This window comes from Pseudoliparis swirei, chromosome 2 (assembly GCF_029220125.1).
Source record: "Pseudoliparis swirei isolate HS2019 ecotype Mariana Trench chromosome 2, NWPU_hadal_v1, whole genome shotgun sequence".
Classification (NCBI taxonomy): Eukaryota; Metazoa; Chordata; class Actinopteri; order Perciformes; family Liparidae; genus Pseudoliparis; species Pseudoliparis swirei.
In genome coordinates, this window is record NC_079389.1 from 23687494 (window position 1) to 23707263 (window position 19770).

Here is a 19770-nt window from a genome sequence, read left to right on the forward strand (position 1 = left end):
GAGGAGTCGTGTCTGGATGCGCAGGTCAGCTGGCAGCAGGGCCTGGAGGAAGTGGTCCCTATAGCTCCCTCTGGATGGACGGGGCATGTGGGCGTAGGTGAACAAGCCCCTCAATGTCATGAGGAGCTCCCTCAGCGGCTCCTCTGGCCGTCGCTGTCTGCTGCATCGTTCAGAGCGGAGCAGGCTAGTGGCAGAGCATTGTCCAAATCGTGGCTTTAGAGCCCCAATGAGTGCATCATAATCACTCCTCTCATCAGGACTCAGCAGCAGCAGGCTTGATAAAGCGTCACCGTGAGGCTCATCGCTAACTGGAGAGCTTTGACTTCAGTGGACCATCTACTGGCATGGGCTAATAGTTCAAATTGTGCATGAAAAGCTTCCCAGTTGGATTTACCGTCATATCTGGGGGTCTTTATTGTGGACGGAATAGCTTCTCTCCGTGTCTCCGTGTGCTCCGTCATGTCCCTTCCTGCGGCCGCAGTTATTCCTCTACGGCCGCCATTTCCCTCACCGGCGGCCCGAGTGGCCAAAGCCTCCGCAGCCATCCTAGCGGTCATTTCTTTTACCCGCTCTCGGTGCTCCGTCGTCTGCCAGGCCCGGCTCGCCGTCAATTCCGTTCGTCACTTTCTCCTTCCCGTTTAATCTTGAGACGGCTCCCCGGCGTCATGTTTCTCACCGTTAACGGCGTTAGCCACTTAGCTTCTCTGCTGCTACCTCGTGGCGATGTTGATGATAGCGAAAATCCCACTTCTGACACCAAATGTAGCGACCCTGGGTCAGGAACGCTACGAGGCGTAGATGGCTTATAGGGTGTTTATTCAAGGAACATAGAACAAGCTACTGTTGGCCGTAGCCTACGCCAAAACCACAGCAAAACGCCGTGAAAACCTCCAAACCAGCTTCACGTCTGCTCCGGGTCATAGCTCTGCTCCGAACGAGTCGTAACACAACAACACACACACAACAACATCACTCGCTGTCCAATCACAGACACGCCTCACAGCTACCAGCTCGTGAGACGTTCACTTACATCCAGAACATAACATTTATAACATAACATTCCCTCAGTCCGTTACAATACATATACACATATTATACATATACACACGCACTCATATAAACAAACATATATATATTATACATATACATATACACACACTCATATAAACAAACATATATATACATATATAAACACATATATACACATGTATATATACACACATACATATAGAAATATACACATATACATATACATATAGTCACACACGCAAACACATACATACACGTATATATATACACACACAGACATATAGACACACATAAACATGTCTGTATAAGTTGAAGCTAATGGCTAGTAGCACTCCAAGCTAGCTGCCAGTGATCGCGCAGTTACGCTGTTTACGTAGCCTCTACGTAGCCTCTACGTAGCGCTACGTCGCCTCTACGTAGCGCTACGTCGCCAGCGTACCGGCCGAACGTAAACACGTCATGAATCCCGCCACAGCGCCTCTAGTTAAACACGTACCAGCTCCTCGTCCTTCTCCATCCCGGTGGGCATCTGCGGGACGGCCCGGTTGATGGAGCCGCAGTCCGCGAGGTCCGGCAGGTCTCTGCTCCGGTACACCGGGAGCGGTTTGGAGGCGTCTAGCGCGCGCGCTCGGAACGACAGTTTACTCATGGTTTGCGCCAAATCAGCGCCAATTCGAGGGAAGCGCGGACCCCGCACGAACCCGCACCGACACCACGTGTGCGCGTGAGCTCATCGGCGTATCAGCTGCTCCGGTAACCGGCCCGAGGACTCACCGGTGAGCGGCGTTAACGGGACGCTGCACCGTGGAAAACATGGCGGACATTACCACACCAGCGGCGGAGCTTTCCCATCAGACACCGCGGCACACGATGATAAACACACGCGAGACGGCGGTGCGCGCGCAGCTCCCGTGGCCAACATCGTATGAAGAATCTATTGAGTTTATCAAAACGAGGAAGAGGAGACGGGAAGTGCAGAGGAAGCAAAGGAGAGGAGGAAGAGGAGATAGGAAGTGTAGAGGAAGAAGAGGAGAAAGGAGATAGGAAGTGCAGGGGAAGAAGAGCAGAGAGGAGATAGGAAGTGTAGAGGAAGAAGAGCAGAGAGGAGATAGGAAGTGTAGAGGAAGAAGAGCAGAGAGGAGATAGGAAGTGCAGAAGAAGAGGAGAGGATGAAGAGGAATAGAAGATAGGAAATGCAGAGGAAAAAGATGATACATGAGGAAGAGGAGACAGGATGTGCAAAGGAAGAGGAGGAGATATGATGTGCAGAGGAGGAAGAGTAGACAGGAAGTGCAGAGGAAGAGACAGGAGGAAGGGGAGCCAACATAGGAAGAGCAGAGGAAGAAGAGGAGATGAAGAGAAGTCACTGTACAACAGAAACAGTGCTGAAGAGTCCCACAAACATTGAATGCACCATCTACTGTGAAACATAAACACGAATGTTTGAACATGAATTGAGTCCAGCCGGTTTTAATAATACAACTTTATTAACTCTGGACTATTCAGCTCTCACACACACACACACACACAGAGAGGAAGAAGAGCACTGTGAGGACGCTCTGCTGAACTCCAATGAGGTGTAACATTGCAGTGTTCTGATGTCCTGAAGTCCCTGAATGTCTCTCTGATTCTGGTTACGTTTTTCCTAATTCCGATTCTCCCAATTCCGGTTCTCCTGGTTCTGATTATTTTGGTTCTGGTTCTCCTGGTTGTGACGATGACTTTGGTTCCTTTCTTCATTACTGAATCATTTCGATGTTTACATCTTGTGAGTGTAAATAAATACAAAGAACCAAACAGGAAACCAGCAGGAGATACTACAAAATAAAAGCTTTACATATTCATCTTATTAGTTACCAGCTTCCTGACATTCTGATCGTTTTATGGAAATGAAACACATATTCCGTCTGCAGATTGTTGTCATTATTGATTGTTATTCATTTTTATTCCTCCATCAATTACACGTATTGATCCAGAACGAGTTTGGTGCAGCAGAACTTTTCAAACGACTAATACCAATAAACAAGAACATATTAAATACGACAAGAAATCAATTAAACTTTTTAACTCCAACGGCCGTCAAACATTTCAATCTTCAGATTATTCTCCACAAGGAGAGAAAAGAGGACCAATCAACGGATTATGAACATATACATACATATTTATATATATATACACACACATATATATATACACACACACATATGTCTGTGTATATATACACACACGTCTATATATATAGAGAGATTATTATGTTGTTATTGATCCACCTTTCTCTCATAAAACACCTCAATATCATATATATACACACATCATATATACAGTATATATATATATACACACACATCATATATACAGTATATATGTATATATATACATACACACACACACACACACGTGAACACTCAGCAGTAGTGAGACATTCTGAAGCTGTTTATCGTTTCTTCTTGGCATCATTTAGAGGATCAGAGGAGAGTTTATTCTCTCAGAACGTCGGTCCGGGAAGTCTTTTATTTTGTAATACAAACAGGAAGTGAGGTCAGAGACGAGTGTGGCTCACCCCGAGGAGAGAGACCCTCTCTGCCAGCCGTCCTTGTCAGTCTGCGGGTCACCTGACCTAAGGGAGTCCAAGCTCCGTCCCGATTGGTCCTCGGCCTCTAAGGGAGACCCAGCTCCGTGGCGATTGGCCCTCGGGACCACGAAGGGAGTCCCGGGCTCCGCTCCGATCGGCCCTCGTCATAGACTCGACTCCTTCGGCGGGTAGTCCACGTTGGTTACCATGGTGACGACCGTGACGACGTCCTCGGGCGCCGTAACGGCGGTCTGAACGATGCGCTCCTGAACGCACCCCGCCGACAGCCGGGCCTCGGCCTCGTGGTCCCAGCACTCCTCGATGGTCTCGCACAGCACGGCCAGACCCTACAGGGACCAGAACCACACGGTCAGGGACCCCGCTCGGGGGGGGGGGGGGCGCAGCATGGACTGGTGCATGATGGGTAATGCGGTCCGACTCACCGCGTGTTTCTGCCAGCACTCCCTCAGAGCCGGTCTCAGCTTCTTGTGGACCACCACCTCCTGCATGTCCTCCAGGGACGGATGAAGACCCACCTCCTCCTCAAAGGGGAGCATGTACTCATCCAGAGGACCTGGATCAGAGGAGGGGGACCGTCAGAGACCACAAGACACACAGAGACCACTAGACCTGGATCAGAGAGGGGGACCGTCAGAGACCACAAGACACACAGAGACCACTAGACCTGGATCAAGAGACCACAAGACACACAGAGACCACTAGACCTGGATCACAGAGGAGGGGGACCGTCAGAGACCACAAGACACACAGAGACCACTAGACCTGGATCAGAGGAGGGGGACCGTCAGAGAACACAAGACACACAGAGACCACTAGACCTGGATCACAGAGGGGGACCGTCAGAGACCACAAGACACACAGAGACCACTAGACCTGGATCACAGAGGGGGACCGTCAGAGACCACAAGACACACAGAGACCACTAGACCTGGATCACAGAGGAGGGGGACCGTCAGAGACCACAAGACACACAGAGACCACTAGACCTGGATCACAGAGGGGGACCGTCAGAGACCACAAGACACACAGAGACCACTAGACCTGGATCACAGAGGAGGGGGACCGTCAGAGACCACAAGACACACAGAGACCACTAGACCTGGATCACAGAGGAGGGGGACCGTCAGAGACCACAAGACACACAGAGACCACTAGACCTGGATCAGAGGAGGGGGACCGTCAGAGACCACAAGACACACAGAGACCACTAGACCTGGATCACAGAGGAGGGGGACCGTCAGAGACCACAAGACACACAGAGACCACTAGACCTGGATCACAGAGGAGGGGGACCGTCAGAGACCACAAGACACACAGAGACCACTAGACCTGGATCAGAGGAGGGACCGTCAGAGACCACAAGACACACAGAGACCACTAGACCTGGATCACAGAGGAGGGGACCGTCAGAGACCACAAGACACACAGAGACCACTAGACCTGGATCACAGAGGAGGGGACCGTCAGAGACCACAAGACACACAGAGACCACTAGACCTGGATCACAGAGGAGGGACCGTCAGAGACCACAAGACACACAGAGACCACTAGACCTGGATCACAGAGGAGGGGACCGTCAGAGACCACAAGACACACAGAGACCACTAGACCTGGATCACAGAGGGGGACCGTCAGAGACCACAAGACACACAGAGACCACTAGACCTGGATCACAGAGGGGGACCGTCAGAGACCACAAGACACACAGAGACCACTAGACCTGGATCACAGAGGGGGACCGTCAGAGACCACAAGACACACAGAGACCACTAGACCTGGATCACAGAGGAGGGGGACCGTCAGAGACCACAAGACACACAGAGACCACTAGACCTGGATCACAGAGGAGGGGGACCGTCAGAGACCACAAGACACACAGAGACCACTAGACCTGGATCAGAGGAGGGGGACCGTCAGAGACCACAAAACACACAGAGACCACTAGACCTGGATCACAGAGGAGGGGGACCGTCAGAGACCACAAGACACAGAGACCACTAGACCTGGATCACAGAGGAGGGGGACCGTCAGAGACCACAAGACACACAGAGACCACTAGACCTGGATCAGAGGAGGGGGACCGTCAGAGAACACAAGACACACAGAGACCACTAGACCTGGATCAGAGAGGAGGGGGACCGTCAGAGACCACAAGAAACACAGAGACCACTAGACCTGGATCACAGAGGGGGACCGTCAGAGACCACAAGACACACAGAGACCACTAGACCTGGATCACAGAGGAGGGGGACCGTCAGAGACCACAAGACACACAGAGACCACTAGACCTGGATCACAGAGGAGGGGGACCGTCAGAGACCACAAGACACACAGAGACCACTAGACCTGGATCACAGAGGTGGGGGACCGTCAGAGACCACAAGACACACAGAGACCACTAGACCTGGATCAGAGGAGGGGGACCGTCAGAGACCACAAGACACACAGAGACCACTAGACCTGGATCACAGAGGAGGGGGACCGTCAGAGACCACAAGACACAGAGACCACTAGACCTGGATCACAGAGGAGGGGGACCGTCAGAGACCACAAGACACACAGAGACCACTAGACCTGGATCAGAGGAGGGGGACCGTCAGAGACCACAAGACACACAGAGACCACTAGACCTGGATCACAGAGGAGGGGGACCGTCAGAGACCACAAGACACACAGAGACCACTAGACCTGGATCACAGAGGAGGGGGACCGTCAGAGACCACAAGACACACAGAGACCACTAGACCTGGATCACAGAGGAGGGGGACCGTCAGAGAACACAAGACACACAGAGACCACTAGACCTGGATCACAGAGGTGGGGGACCGTCAGAGACCACAAGACACACAGAGACCACTAGACCTGGATCAGAGGAGGGGGACCGTCAGAGACCACAAGACACACAGAGACCACTAGACCTGGATCAGAGGAGGGGTACCGTCAGACCACACTGGGTTCCCCACCAACACACGTGTGCGTATAACTCAAGTGAGTCCAGAGGGGGTCTGGGGGGTCTTGGGGGTCTCACCGTCGGCGGCCTTGCAGCGCGAGGCGAGCTCCCACAGCACCAGCCCCACGGCGTACATGTCGATCCTCAGGAAGGCGTCTCTCTGGAAGTTGATGGCCCCCTCCAGGACCTCCGGGGCCATGTACCTCCTGGTCCCCACCTGAACACAGGCACATGGGGGTCAGTCTGGACCAGGACCGGCATGGCGGGAACACACTCTTTGGTCACCGATTGGCTCTCACCTGTCCGTGTGCGTCTCCAGGTGATTTTCCCGCCTCAAAGATGAGGGCGAGGCCGAAGTCGGCGATGCAGGCGGTCAGGTTGGACTTCAGCAGCACGTTCTTACTCTTAAAGTCCCTGGAAAACAAGCAGAGTGAGACCTCCCTCTGACAGGCCTGTGTGTGTGTGTGTATCTGTGAACCTGTATGTGTGTGTGTGTGTACCTCCATGTGTGTGTACCTGTATGTGTGTGTGTGTACCTGTGTGTGTGAACCTGTGTGTGTGAACCTGTGTGTGTGTGTGTACCTGTGTGTGTGAACCTGTGTGTGTGTGTGTGTGTGTGTACCTGTGTGTGTACCTCCATGTGTGTGTACCTGTATGTGTGTACCTGTGTGTGTGTACCTGTATGTGTGTGTACCTGTATGTGTGTGTGTGTGTACCTGTGTGCGATGGCAGGCTTGTGTCCGTCCTTGTGTCCCGGTATGTCCTCGTGCAGGTAGGCCAGACCTCTGGACATGGACTGAGCGATGACACACAGGTCGGACCAGGAGAGGATGTTGGCCTTCAGGTAGTCCGTCAGAGAGCCCTGAGGACACACCGCGTCACATGACTTCATCTTGTCACATGACACAGAGAACCCCAGAGACACTGATCCCAGATCAGATTTACATCTCATCTCTAATTAGAGAACCCCAAGCAGATTACACAGCTGTGTGTGTGTGTGCGTGTGAATGTATGTGTGTGTGTGTGTGTTACCTTCTCGTGGTAGGCCGTGATGAGCCACAGCTCCAGGTCCAGGTGACTTCCTCTCTTCTCTCCTCCGATGAACTGCAGCAGGTTCTCGTGTCTCATTCCGTTCAGGCTGAAGATCTCAAACTCGTTCTGCCACGACTGTTTGTCCTGGAGGTCAACACAGAGGTCAAAGGTCACGAGCCGTGACCCTCAATACGGTGAAGCCGACCCAAGCTTTGGCGTCCACGGACCTGGACGGGGAAGATCTTGACGGCGACGTATTCCCCGAGGAGCCGAGCCTTCCACACGCAGCCGAAGCGCCCCCTGGCTTTGATCTCCAGCAACTGCAGCGACTTCTGGCCCAGCAGGGGGGAGGGGGGCAGGGGGCCGGGGTCCTGCAACGCAACCATGGAGACCACATGAGCAAGGAGCCCCGGTCTGAACGGGGAAGCCCATTGGTAGTGAGAGTTCAGTGCTGTGCGTGACCAGGATGGAGCTGCAGCCGGAGGCAGTGACATCACGACGTTCGTTCACTCTTTAGACCAGTGGTCCTCAAACTACGGCCCGTGGGCCGGATCCGGCCCGCCTCCCCATTTGGACCGGCCCCCTGAACAATACCAGAGACGCGTTCCGATTTTTTTTTTTTTGACCTGGCCCGCTGCCGTTGAGATTGCAGTGAGACGCGGAGAAAATATAGAGTGGTGCTCTTCGCAATAGAACATCTTTGATGGGACGTTTCGCGTCTCGGCCAATCAGCGTTCAGATGTCCACAGCGTTTGAGAAGTTAGGTTAGCTTGGATGTTAGTCCGCTACATCTGCTGCCGTCACGCTGCACGGTGTAGCAATACTAACAAAGTATCCGTACGTTAAAAACGATGTGATTTAGCATATTTTTAGGATCGATACTTCATAAAAAGAGCGATCAGAGCGCACGCGCTGCTTCGCTCCGTTAAATGCTGTCTGCACGCGCAGCGCTCACTGCGAGTGGCGCGCGCATCCAGGATTTTTCCTGGGTCAAAATGAGTCTTCGGTGCTCTGAAAAAAAAATGCTGCGCGCGCACTGTCTGCTCATGTAAGTCGGCCTGTTGAGTGAGTGATCAGCAGCTGGCCGCTCGGTCCATTCGCGCACCTCACAATTGCGTATTGATCAGACAAGAAGACACGCTTATCAACTCCAGTGTTATCCCTACTATTATAACAGGGTGAAATCTCCACCCGCCACTCTATAATTCCCCCCCCCCCATATTTTTAGTATCGATACTACATTAAAAGAGCGATCAGAGCGCACGCGCTGCTCCGTTAAATGCATGAGCACACTCTCACTTCTCACTAGCACCCCCCCCCCCCCCCCCCCGGCCCGCCATCAGACAAGGCAAACGTTATGTGGCCCTCACAGGAAAAAGTTTGGGGACCCCTGCTTTAGACCAATCAGGGCCGAGCGGACGGATCCAGTGAGAGCTTCACGCCACGTTCATCTACATCCACAGCTCCTCCACTCGTTAGCTTCCTGCAGCTACTCAGAGACTACGATGTAACCTACGATGTGACCTCGGAGACTACGATGTAACCTCAGAGACTACGATGTAACCTACGATGTGATCTACGATGCAACCTACGATGTAACCTCAGAGGCTACGATGTGACCTTAGAGGCTACGATGTGACTTCAGAAACTACGATGTAACCTCAGAGACTACGATGTGACCGCAGAGGCTACGATGTAACTTACAATGAAACAAAGATGTAATATACGATGTGACCTACAATGTGACCTCAGAAATTACGATGTAACCTACAATGTAACCTCAGAGACCCTGATGTGACCTCAGAAACTACGATGTAACCTCAGAGACTACGATGTGACCTACGATGTAACCTCAGAGACTACGATGTGACCTACGATGTAACTTCAGGGATTTGAATATTAACTCGGAGACGTGGATAGAACGTGAGACGTAATCTCGCGGACTATCACCTCGGTGACACGTCAGAACGTAAACACAGAAGCTCATCCGGCTTTCTTTCAGATTCTTATCAATCATGCACCTGCTGATCAATACCCGGAGACAACACCAACAAAGAGAGGGAGCATACACTAAATAAAGAGTCAGCAAACCAACAAAAAGGTGTTTAAAAAGAAAAGGTGAAGAAGGTCAGGCTGGAGGATAAAGATGCAAAATCAAGTTGACGGTATGAAGAGGAGAACAAAGATGGCAGATGTTTGATCTTCTTACCTCGACCATTATATGAAAGGCGTGCTGAGAAACAGTTTGAGACAAGAAGAAGAAGAACATGAAGAGGAGAAGACAGCAGACAGAGTCACTGAGACGGCTAAACATTTACATCTCAAATTGTGATTCATCTGGAGACGGTTAAACATCTGGCTGCAGATCATGTGGAGCAGTTCCACAGGTGAGGAACGCAGGTAAAGGTCTCTGCAGGTCTGGTTCTGACACAGAGGTAAAGGTCTCTGCAGGTCTGGTTCTGACACAGAGGTAAAGGTCTCTGCAGGTCTGGTTCTGGTATGCAGGTAAAGGTCTCTGCAGGTCTGGTTCTGGTATGCAGGTAAAGGTCTCTGCAGGTCTGGTTCTGGTATGCAGGTAAAGGTCTCTGCAGGTCTGGTTCTGACACAGAGGTAAAGGTCTCGGCAGGTCTGGTTCTGGTATGCAGGTAAAGGTCTCTGCAGGTCTGGTTCTGGTATGCAGGTAAAGGTCTCTGCAGGTCTGGTTCTGGTATGCAGGTGAAGGTCTCTGCAGGTCTGGTTCTGGTATGCAGGTAAAGGTCTCTGCAGGTCTGGTTCTGGTATGCAGGTAAAGGTCTCTGCAGGTCTGGTTCTGGTATGCAGGTAAAGGTCTCTGCAGGTCTGGTTCTGGTATGCAGGTGAAGGTCTCTGCAGGTCTGGTTCTGGTATGCAGGTGAAGGTCTCTGCAGGTCTGGTTCTGGTATGCAGGTGAAGGTCTCTGCAGGTCTGGTTCTGATATTTAAATTAAGGACTCTGCAGGTCTGGTTCCGGTTGTGAAGACATAAAAAGGTCTTCAATTGATCTCGTGAGGTAAACCAACGCAGTCGCCACGATACGGATAAAGAGGTAACCGAGTAGTTCCGATGTTCTGTCGAGGCTTTCCACAAAGGTCTGCAAGCGGCATCTGACGTCAGTAAAACGCAGACTATCAGAAACATCCACACACGCATCCCAACTACCCTTTCCCCGTGTTTAGTGTGTATTTGCATGTGCATGCGTGTCCGCATGTGCGTGTGAATGCGTGTGCGTGTGTCACCTGCGTGGGCACCAGGACCGGAGGGTAGGCCAGCTTGTGGTGTCGGTACATCCAGAAGGAGAACAGGACGATGGCGGCGAGAGCCATGACGGGAACCAGCGAGTACATCAGGCTGGTGAGCACCGGGGTCTTCGGAGGCACCGGTTCGTTGGTCGCTAGGGGCGGAGCGAGGGGGAGGACATGAAGGACCTCCAGAAGAGTTACGATGACGTCATACCAACGGGGTTCACACTTACTGGAGATCTGCGGCTGGTTGCCGTCGGGGCTGTAGAAGAAGTTCTTGTTGCACAAACTTCCTTCGCAGCAGCAGAAGAAGACTTCCGGAGCGTCTTTCCTCTCCACGCATTCACTCCTGTGAGCAGAGGAAGAGCTTCGATGGAAAAGGACCGAAAAGTCTGAATCCTCGTATCTGCAGGTCTGGAACCAGAGACTCTCCACTGTGTTGCTATCAGTGCATAGTTATAGCCCCGCTGTCTTACGTAGCCCTGCTGCCTGTCCTATGTAGCCCTGTTGCCTGTCTCACATAGACGTAGCCCCGCTGCCTGTCTTACATAGACATAGCCCTGCTGCCTGTCCTATGTAGCCCTGCTGCCTGTCTCACATAGACGTAGCCCTGCTGCCTGTCCTATGTAGCCCTGCTGCCTGTCTCACATAGACGTAGCCCTGCTGCCTGTCCTATGTAGCCCTGCTGCCTGTCTCACATAGACGTAGCCCTGTTGCCTGTCCTATGTAGCCCTGTTGCCTGTCTCACATAGACGTAGCCCTGCTGCCTGTCCTATGTAGCCCTGTTGCCTGTCTCACATAGACGTAGCCCTGCTGCCTGTCTCACATAGACGTAGCCCCGCCTCCATGACTTTGAGTCTCACGAGAGGTCAGACGCAGCCTGACTCAATCACCATGTACCTGTCGTAGCAGTTGGTGTCGTCCAGCCAGCAGTCCTGCTTGACCACCTGAACCACGCCAGATACATTCCTCCAGGTGGCGAAGCAGTGGCGTCTCTTGTCTTTATCTCCAGGGCACGAGACCACCCCGCTGATGTTCCCCCAACTCTCCAACCCCACGGAGGAGGAGGAGGAGGAGGAGGAGGAGGGGTTGTAGTTGTAGTGGATGCACTTCCGGGTGTCCGAGCGGCCCAGGATGGAACCTGAAGAGGAGAACCATCAAAGTCAGAGGCCAGGAGGGAACATGATCCAGATCAGAACGCATCGCAATGTCCTCCTTAACGTGGTGGGGGCGCTCGGGTGGCTCGGTGACCTGGGATCCATGTGGTCTCCAGAGGTCAACAGGTCTCGGGGGGGGGGGGATTCCAGAAAAAGAGCTGTTCAAATAAAACCCTGATGATGGCGGCCCACAGAGTTCAGCTCCATCGCCCATCGTAGTAAGGGGGTCGTGGTGAGGAGGTCGTAGTGAGGAGGTCGTGGTGAGGAGGTCGTAGTGAGGAGGTCGTGGTGAGGAGGTCGTGGTGAGGAGGTCGTGGTGAGGAGGTCGTGGTGAGGAGGTCGTGGTGAGGAGGTCGTGGTGAGGGGGTCGTGGTGAGGAGGTCGTAGTGAGGAGGTCGTAGTGAGGAGGTCGTAGTGAGGAGGTCGTAGTGAGGAGGTCGTAGTGAGGAGGTCGTGGTGAGGAGGTCGTGGTGAGGAGGTCGTGGGGAGGAGGTCGTGGTAAGGAGGTCGTGAGGAGGTCGTGGTGAGGAGGTCGTGGTGAGGAGGTCGTGGTGAGGAGGTCGTGGTGAGGAGGTCGTGGTGAGGAGGTCGTGGTGAGGAGGTCGTGGTGAGGAGGTCGTGGTGAGGAGGTCGTGGTGAGGAGGTCGTGGTGAGGAGGTCGTGGTGAGGAGGTCGTGGTGAGGAGGTCGTGGTGAGGAGGTCGTGGTGAGGAGGTCGTGGTGAGGAGGTCGTGGTGAGGAGGTCGTGGTGAGGAGGTCGTGGTGAGGAGGTCGTGGTGAGGAGGTCGTGGTGAGGAGGTCGTGGTGAGGAGGTCGTGGTGAGGAGGTCGTGGTGAGGAGGTCGTGGTGAGGGTGCTGCCTGCCGACTCCATAGCTCTCCTGGCGGGGGGGTGATTGGGAGGACCGGCCTGCCGATCTGAACCCGAGTCGTGTTCTGTTACTGGACCTCTGTGCTAGCCACGGCTCGCCCAGAACCATGTTCCACCACAAGGGGGCTCATAAGTGGACCTGGTACCAGAACACCCGAGATCATGATGGACTTTGTAATCGCATCAGTTTTAAGGACAACACTTGATACAAACTCTGGATATGGACCTGGTGGCCGGGTCAGAACCACACATAGAATGGTCTGTAATGTCTTCCAGGTTGGATGAAAGATGAACAGGCTTTCAAAAGAGTTCTAGTTTAGTTTACGATCTATTAATCATACCTGCAAACTCATGAGGGGTGAAAAAGGTGACAACGGGGGGGGGGGGGTGCGGGTGACTTTTTTTTGTTTTTGTCACCATACCACATCCACGTTGTTTGAACCACAACTACAGTCATTTTATTGTTCTGACCACAAATCTAAATAATGATAATAAACAGTTTAAGAACAAAAGGTCCTCCTCTGACTCAGCCCTGTAATGATAGTAATAACAAATATACATTGTCATTATATATAATATGGTTAAAGTCATTCATGAACCAACTTCCTTTTTTTTTTGCCTGAACAGTCCTCATGGACTTCTCCCTGAATCTGTTCTGTCTCTACCCGTTTGTCACGATACTCATATTATAACTTCTATACATATTACATACCTGCCATAAATATCATACCAGAATTCAATAAAATACCATACAAACAATATGGTACCATAATTACGAGACTGGTATATTTATCTATAATAGTAATAAATAAAACATCTGTATGGTTCACTTTTTACCAACTTTTTCAACACTTAACAAATGACAGTAATATTAGTATTAATACAGCCAGATATGAATGAAACTACATGGTTCCATCATAGCATTGATTATCACTATGAGGCCGTTAGTCTCTGACCAGATGATCCACAGTTCATCAGGATGAGCAGCTGGAGAGTTACAGAACTTTACAGACTGAAACATTTCACTTCTGGCATCTTTGTATTTTTAAGCCGAAGTCTCTAAAGCTGCGCCTCTTCTCTCGCTGTGAGCTGCGCAGCGCAGTGTGCGCAGACAGCTCGACACGGAGCAGCGCGTGAGCTCTGATCGCTCTCTTCATGAAGTATCGATACTAAAGATATGCTAAATCACATCGTGTTTAACGTACGGGTACTTTGTTAGCATCGCTACACCGTGCAGCGTGACAGCAGCAGATGTAGCGGGCTAACATTCAAGCTAACCTGAACCCCCAAACGATGTCGACATCTGAACGCTGATTGGCCGAGACGCGACACGTCCCATCAAAGATGTTTTATTGCGAAGAAGAGCACCACTTCACACTTTTCTCCGCGTCTCACTGCAATCTCCACGGCAACGGCAGCGCCCCCCCCAAAACAAAAACTCTTCGGATCTCCACGATTCACGTGGATGACCTATTTTGAGTTCAAAACGGTGAATTTCACCGAAAGGTGACAAGTTTGCAGGTATGATTAATAGAGTCAAAGATGGCTGCCACTCCACCTCCTCGAGGAATGTGAGTATTAATCTGACTCGGAGAACCTCCTGCGACCCAGAGAAGATGAATCAGTGATGGATCACCTGAGTCTCAGCAGGACACGCTCACAGGGGCCAGGAGAACAGCCTCGTCCTCAACGTCAAGAAGACCAAGGAGCTGATCGTGGACTACAGGAAGCGGAGAGGAGAGCACACCCCCATCTCCATAGACGGAGTTGCAGTAGAGAGCAGCAGCTTCAAGTTCCTGCACATCTCCGAGGACCTCACATGGACCGCACCACTCACGTGGTGAAAAGAACAACGCCTGTATTTCCTAGGCGACTGAGGAAATTCAACATGGCCCCGCATCCTCAGAACATTCTACACCAGTACCATCGAGTGTTCTGACAGGTTGCATCACCGTCTGGTGCGGAACTGCACCGCCCCTGAGCGTGGGGGACCAGAGGTGCAGTGGGGGCACAGTACATCGTGGAGGTGAGCTTCCTCCATCCTGGACATATACACAACGGTGTGGCAGGGCCAAACGGATGCTGAAAGACAATAACCACCGCCACAAACTGTTCACCTTCACAGGCAGGCGATACCGCATATCAAGTGCCGACAAACAGACTGAGGGACAGCTTCTTCAGTCAGGCCATCATGTTGAACAAGGACTGAGACCTCATACTACACACCAGAACATATTCTGTGAATATCTATGGCCATGGTGTATATTTTATTACATTTGTTATATATATATATATTGTATATATATGATATGTATATACATATATATATATATAGTCTCAAAAAGTGTATATTTTATTACATTGTTTTATATATATATATTGTCATGATGTATATTCTAATACACTGTTTATATATATATTGCACTTTCTTCTTTTGTGTGTGGATATTGTATAGTCTCATTCTTATTCTTTTTTTAGTCTGCTAGGTCGGTGTTTTGCACATAAGAATTTCACGAACCGATTATACTTGTATAAAAGGGGATGTGACAATAGAAACTTGAAACTTGAAACATCTATAAACCTTCAGGCGCTTCATGTTAAACATAAACTGATCATATTCATAGAGATCAATACATCTATAAACCTGCAGGCGCTTCATGTTGAACATAAACTGATCATATTCACAAAGATCAATACATCTATAAACCTGCAGGCGCTTCATGTTGAACATAAACTGATCATATTCACAGAGATCAATACATCTATAAACCTGCAGGCGCTTCATGTTGAACATAAACTGATCATATTCACAGGGATCAATACATCTATAAACCTTCAGGCGCTTCATGTTAAACATAAACTGATCATATTCACAGAGATCAATACATCTATGAACCTGCAGGCGCTTCATGTTGAACATAAACTGATCATATTCACAAAGATCAATACATCTATGAACCTGCAGGCGCTTCATGTTGAACATAAACTGATCATATTCACAAAGATCAATACATCTATAAACCTGCAGGCGCTTCATGTTGAACATAAACTGATCATATTCACAGAGATCAATACATCTATGAACCTGCAGGCGCTTCATGTTGAACATAAACTGATCATATTCACAGAGATCAATACATCTATAAACCTGCAGGTGCTTCATGTTGAACATAAACTGATCATATTCACAAAGATCAATACATCTATAAACCTGCAGGCGCTTCATGTTGAACATAAACTGATCATATTCACAGAGATCAATACATCTATGAACCTGCAGGACAGTGGCGGCTGGTGAATTTTTTTTGGGGGTGGGCAGTTTAAATATCACTCAACAATGAGAAGAAAAGAGGTTTTGAGTAGAATATTGTAAAAAACAAACCTTTATTTAAAGAACATATCGTGCTCAACACGTCCAATAACAACTATCAACACACTGTAACTTTGGGCATGAGAGGCTCAGAGCAGCTTTAAGGAACATTGGGGGCGGGGCTTCAGAGGGTCACAGAATAAAAGAGTTTCACCCTCACATGAAAGAGGTTCAGAGCAGAATAGAGTCAGAAAGAGATCACATGTTACATTGGGTGACAGAGCAGACCCACTACTGTAAAGACAAGTAGCTCCTCTCTTTAAAGTGGTCAAACTTCTCCATAACTCTCTGGTTAAAGTCATCATGTCTGTAACCAGCCTCCATTATTCTGGAGGGAATGTGTCTGTTGTTCAGAACTTCTTCCTTGTGTTTCGATGCAGTTCGGTCTCCTTCTGCTGCTCTGCTCTGCAAACAGGGTTAGCTTCATGCTGTTAGCGAGTTAGCTTCATGCTGTTCGCTAGTTAGCTTCATGCTGTTAGCGAGTTAGCTTCATGCTCTTAGCTAGATGCTGCGTTAAGATTCGTGCTTTACACTTGTCTGCAGCTCTTTAGATCCCTCCCCCCGTTGTAGTCCAGAGAGTTTCAGTCCCTTTGGAACAACAGACAGGAGAAACTAAACAGCATTACTCACTGAGCTCCAGCTAACAGCTCCGTTAGCTACCTGCTCCCGTAGCTCCGTGGAGCTCTCTGGCTGAGGGAACATACCGGTCTCTGATTGGCCGAATAGTCCAGTCACGTGAAATAATAAAACGATGTCATTGGCCAACGAGCGCACATTTTTGTGCCCCAAGATTCACGTTTCATCCGCCAATGAGAAGCCGTCCTTGCCGAAACGACTGAAATGTTTTCTCGCTGCCGCACACACACGTTGGGCCGGTGTCCCGAAAAAGGGGCGGGGCTTCTCTCCGTGATAATGAGTGGCGATATATTATATGTTTTCACATTAACTTAAGTGGTTGTTGACAGGCTGACGGTCTCCCACACACATTTAGAGCATCAACACGGTATATTGACTATTGAAATGATTTGGCATATAATGTTTTTTGACAGGATTGTTTTTTTTCTTCATCTCAACATTGTAAGAGGCCGGCGCTCTAGCGCCCCCTATGGACGAACCGCCACTGCTGCAGGAGCCTCATGTTGAACAGACTGATCATATTCACAGGGATCAATAACTCGATCGATACGTGACGAGGTTCAACAGGAGCACTGCAGCACGTACATTATTAATACTGTTGACACGGCGTGGAGTGTGTGTACAGTGTGTGTGTGTGTATATGTGTGTGTTAAGTTTATACAGTGTGTGTAGTGTGTAGACAGTTTGTATAGTGTGTGTAGTGTAGTTAAGCGTCTTTGAGTACTATGAAAAGCGCTATAGAAATTGTATGTATTATTATTATTAGTGTGTAGTGTGTGTGTGTGTGTAGTGTGTATAGTGTGTGTGTGTGTGTGTGTGTGTGTGTGTGTGTACAGTGTGTGCCTCCAGGTGGACTCACCTGAGGAGCAGGACACCAGGAACACGCTGAAGGCCAGCCGGGTCGCGGGGCCCATGGTGACCCGAACGGACCAACCGCCTTTACAGCAGCTCCGGTTCTGATGGTGGACCCCGAGCACCGGCACCGGGTCCCGGTCCAAACATTAGCGAGAACCGTAGACCCGGATCTTCAGCTCTCTTCCTGAGCGGATCCACCGGGAGACGCCCGGCCCGGTACCAAGTCTAACCCGAACCCAGAGACCAGCACGTGTCCATAGAACCGCATCGATCCGCCGATCGACTGATTGCTGCAGCTATCTGCTCGTATTCACGTTCCGGGGTTCGGTTTGATCCGGGATCCGAGAGCGAGCCCAGTCCACCAGTCGGTCCGGTTCTGCACAACGATCGGAACCGGATCGATCCTCCAATGTGTGTTATCGATCCGGGTCTGAAGGTCTGGTCTCCGTCCTCTCTCCTCGGCGAGCACAGCAAAGATGGCCGCCCGGCTCAGATTAGTGTGTTTTTCTGTTTTTTTTCCCTTCTTCCCGTAGCAGTCTGTCGCCGCGCTGAGGGTCACGTGACCCGCGCTAACCAATAGGGTGCGTGGAAGGAGCTCCCCGCGGTGACGTCATGACGCAGGACGTCTGGAATGCTAGCGAAGCCCCGCCTCCTGTTCTGGTGTGTACTGAAGGAACACATTCCAGCCTCACGCTGTCAAGAGATGTCTCACTACATAGTTTATCATCAAGTGTATGGAGGACTTAAAATGACTTAAGTATAAATAAATAAATGCATGAATAAATACAAGAATAAATAAATAAATGCTTAAATAAATGTATAAATAAATAAATACAAGAATAAATGTATAAATACAGAAATAAATACAGGAATGAATAAATATAAGTTGTACCTCAACAGGACATCATTTATGTGTCCACACGTATTTCTTCATTTATTTATGTGTGACATTTACGTGTCCGTATATTCAAATGAGCTGGGCGGTCCGAACCTCATTGTTGAACAGGATTGGTCAAGTCGGGGAGCAAGACAGAAGCAATCGATCCCTAGCACTTGGACCTGTAGACGAACAGTGTTTATAATGCATTCTTGTCTGTACATTCTAAATACTACTGTTGTTGAGTCACGGAATGTAATTTAAGGATGTTTTCAGCCGAGAAGTTAGTAGTTTAAGCATCAAATCTGTGGTCGGTTTATCGAGATTCAGTCTAATAAGGATATGCGACGGAGATTTGAGGTTCTGCTCGCGGGACCAGTGAGCTCCGGGCGCTCAGCGCGCTGTGTGGCCGCCGAGAGAAGCCTGATCTCGGCAGGACTTTTTGAAATGCTCCGCTGGCTCTGACGTCTCCGTAGCGGCTGAACATGAGATATAAATAGGTTTTGGAGGATCAAAAGAGCACAAAGAGTTTATTATTTATTAAAAGATAACGTTACGTCAATTTGACTGAGGGTTAAGATTTATAACTTCATGTTGTAGCGACCCTGGGTCAGGAAAGCTACGAGACGTTGTATAGTTATTATCGTTTATTCGTAGCCTACGCCAAACAACAGTGAACACCGCAACACATTCTACTCCACTGTAAAGTATTTTACAGTGAATAAGTGGAGTAAATTCATGAGCAAGAACAGTTGATGTGGTGACGTCACAAGACCAGAAAGACCGTCCTGCGTCCTCGAGAGTCTGGACTCCCAAGACCAGACTCACAAGACCAGACTCCAAGAAAACACGAGTCTGTACTCATTGTACTTGGAAATGATAAACGGCTGAAGTCAAAAAGCTGTCTAGGCTAACTTCTGCTAACGGTGAGCTGAGCGAGCCAACTTCAGCGTCATGTGCCAGGCAGAAGTAGTAGAGCACAACACACCAGGTGCATCACACTCCTGTGACCAATCATGCTTTAGACAGAGGTTCGGACCGACCCAGCTCATTTGAATATACGGACACGTAAATGTCACATGAATAAATACGTGTGGACACATAGAGAAATAAATAAATGAAGAAATACAGAAATGTAGAGATATAT

General features: G+C 49.9%; 2 protein-coding genes across 7 annotated transcripts in view; both read right to left on the minus strand.

Moving 5' to 3' along the window:
* epc2 (enhancer of polycomb homolog 2 (Drosophila)) overlaps positions 1 to 1866 on the minus strand; it is a 42138-nt gene extending 40272 nt beyond the window's left edge. For all 3 annotated transcript variants that reach the window (XM_056435280.1, XM_056435271.1, XM_056435263.1), the window contains exon 1: positions 1526 to 1866. In XM_056435280.1, coding sequence (XP_056291255.1) covers positions 1526 to 1678 — 153 coding nt within the window. In that variant the 5' untranslated portion in view covers positions 1679 to 1866. The remainder of the gene's footprint in view (positions 1 to 1525) is intronic.
* A 628-nt stretch (positions 1867 to 2494) lies between these two features.
* Positions 2495 to 18281, minus strand: acvr2aa (activin A receptor type 2Aa). Of its 4 annotated transcripts, XM_056435320.1 has the most exons (12): positions 17751 to 18277; positions 11761 to 12001; positions 11094 to 11209; positions 10858 to 11012; positions 9814 to 9837; positions 7832 to 7975; positions 7605 to 7748; positions 7289 to 7434; positions 6872 to 6986; positions 6651 to 6789; positions 4045 to 4175; positions 2495 to 3948 (listed from the first exon to the last, which is right to left on the minus strand). In XM_056435320.1, the coding sequence occupies exons 1-12, from the start codon at positions 17803 to 17805 to the stop codon at positions 3766 to 3768; spliced, it is 1593 nt and encodes a 530-aa protein (XP_056291295.1). In that variant the 5' UTR covers positions 17806 to 18277; the 3' UTR covers positions 2495 to 3765. The 4 variants fall into 4 exon arrangements, with proteins under 4 accessions (XP_056291295.1, XP_056291275.1, XP_056291304.1 ...); XM_056435300.1 differs by having other exon boundaries at positions 10858 to 11209; positions 17751 to 18281; XM_056435329.1 differs by lacking the exon at positions 9814 to 9837 and having other exon boundaries at positions 17751 to 18275.
* Positions 18282 to 19770: the final 1489 nt, after the last annotated feature.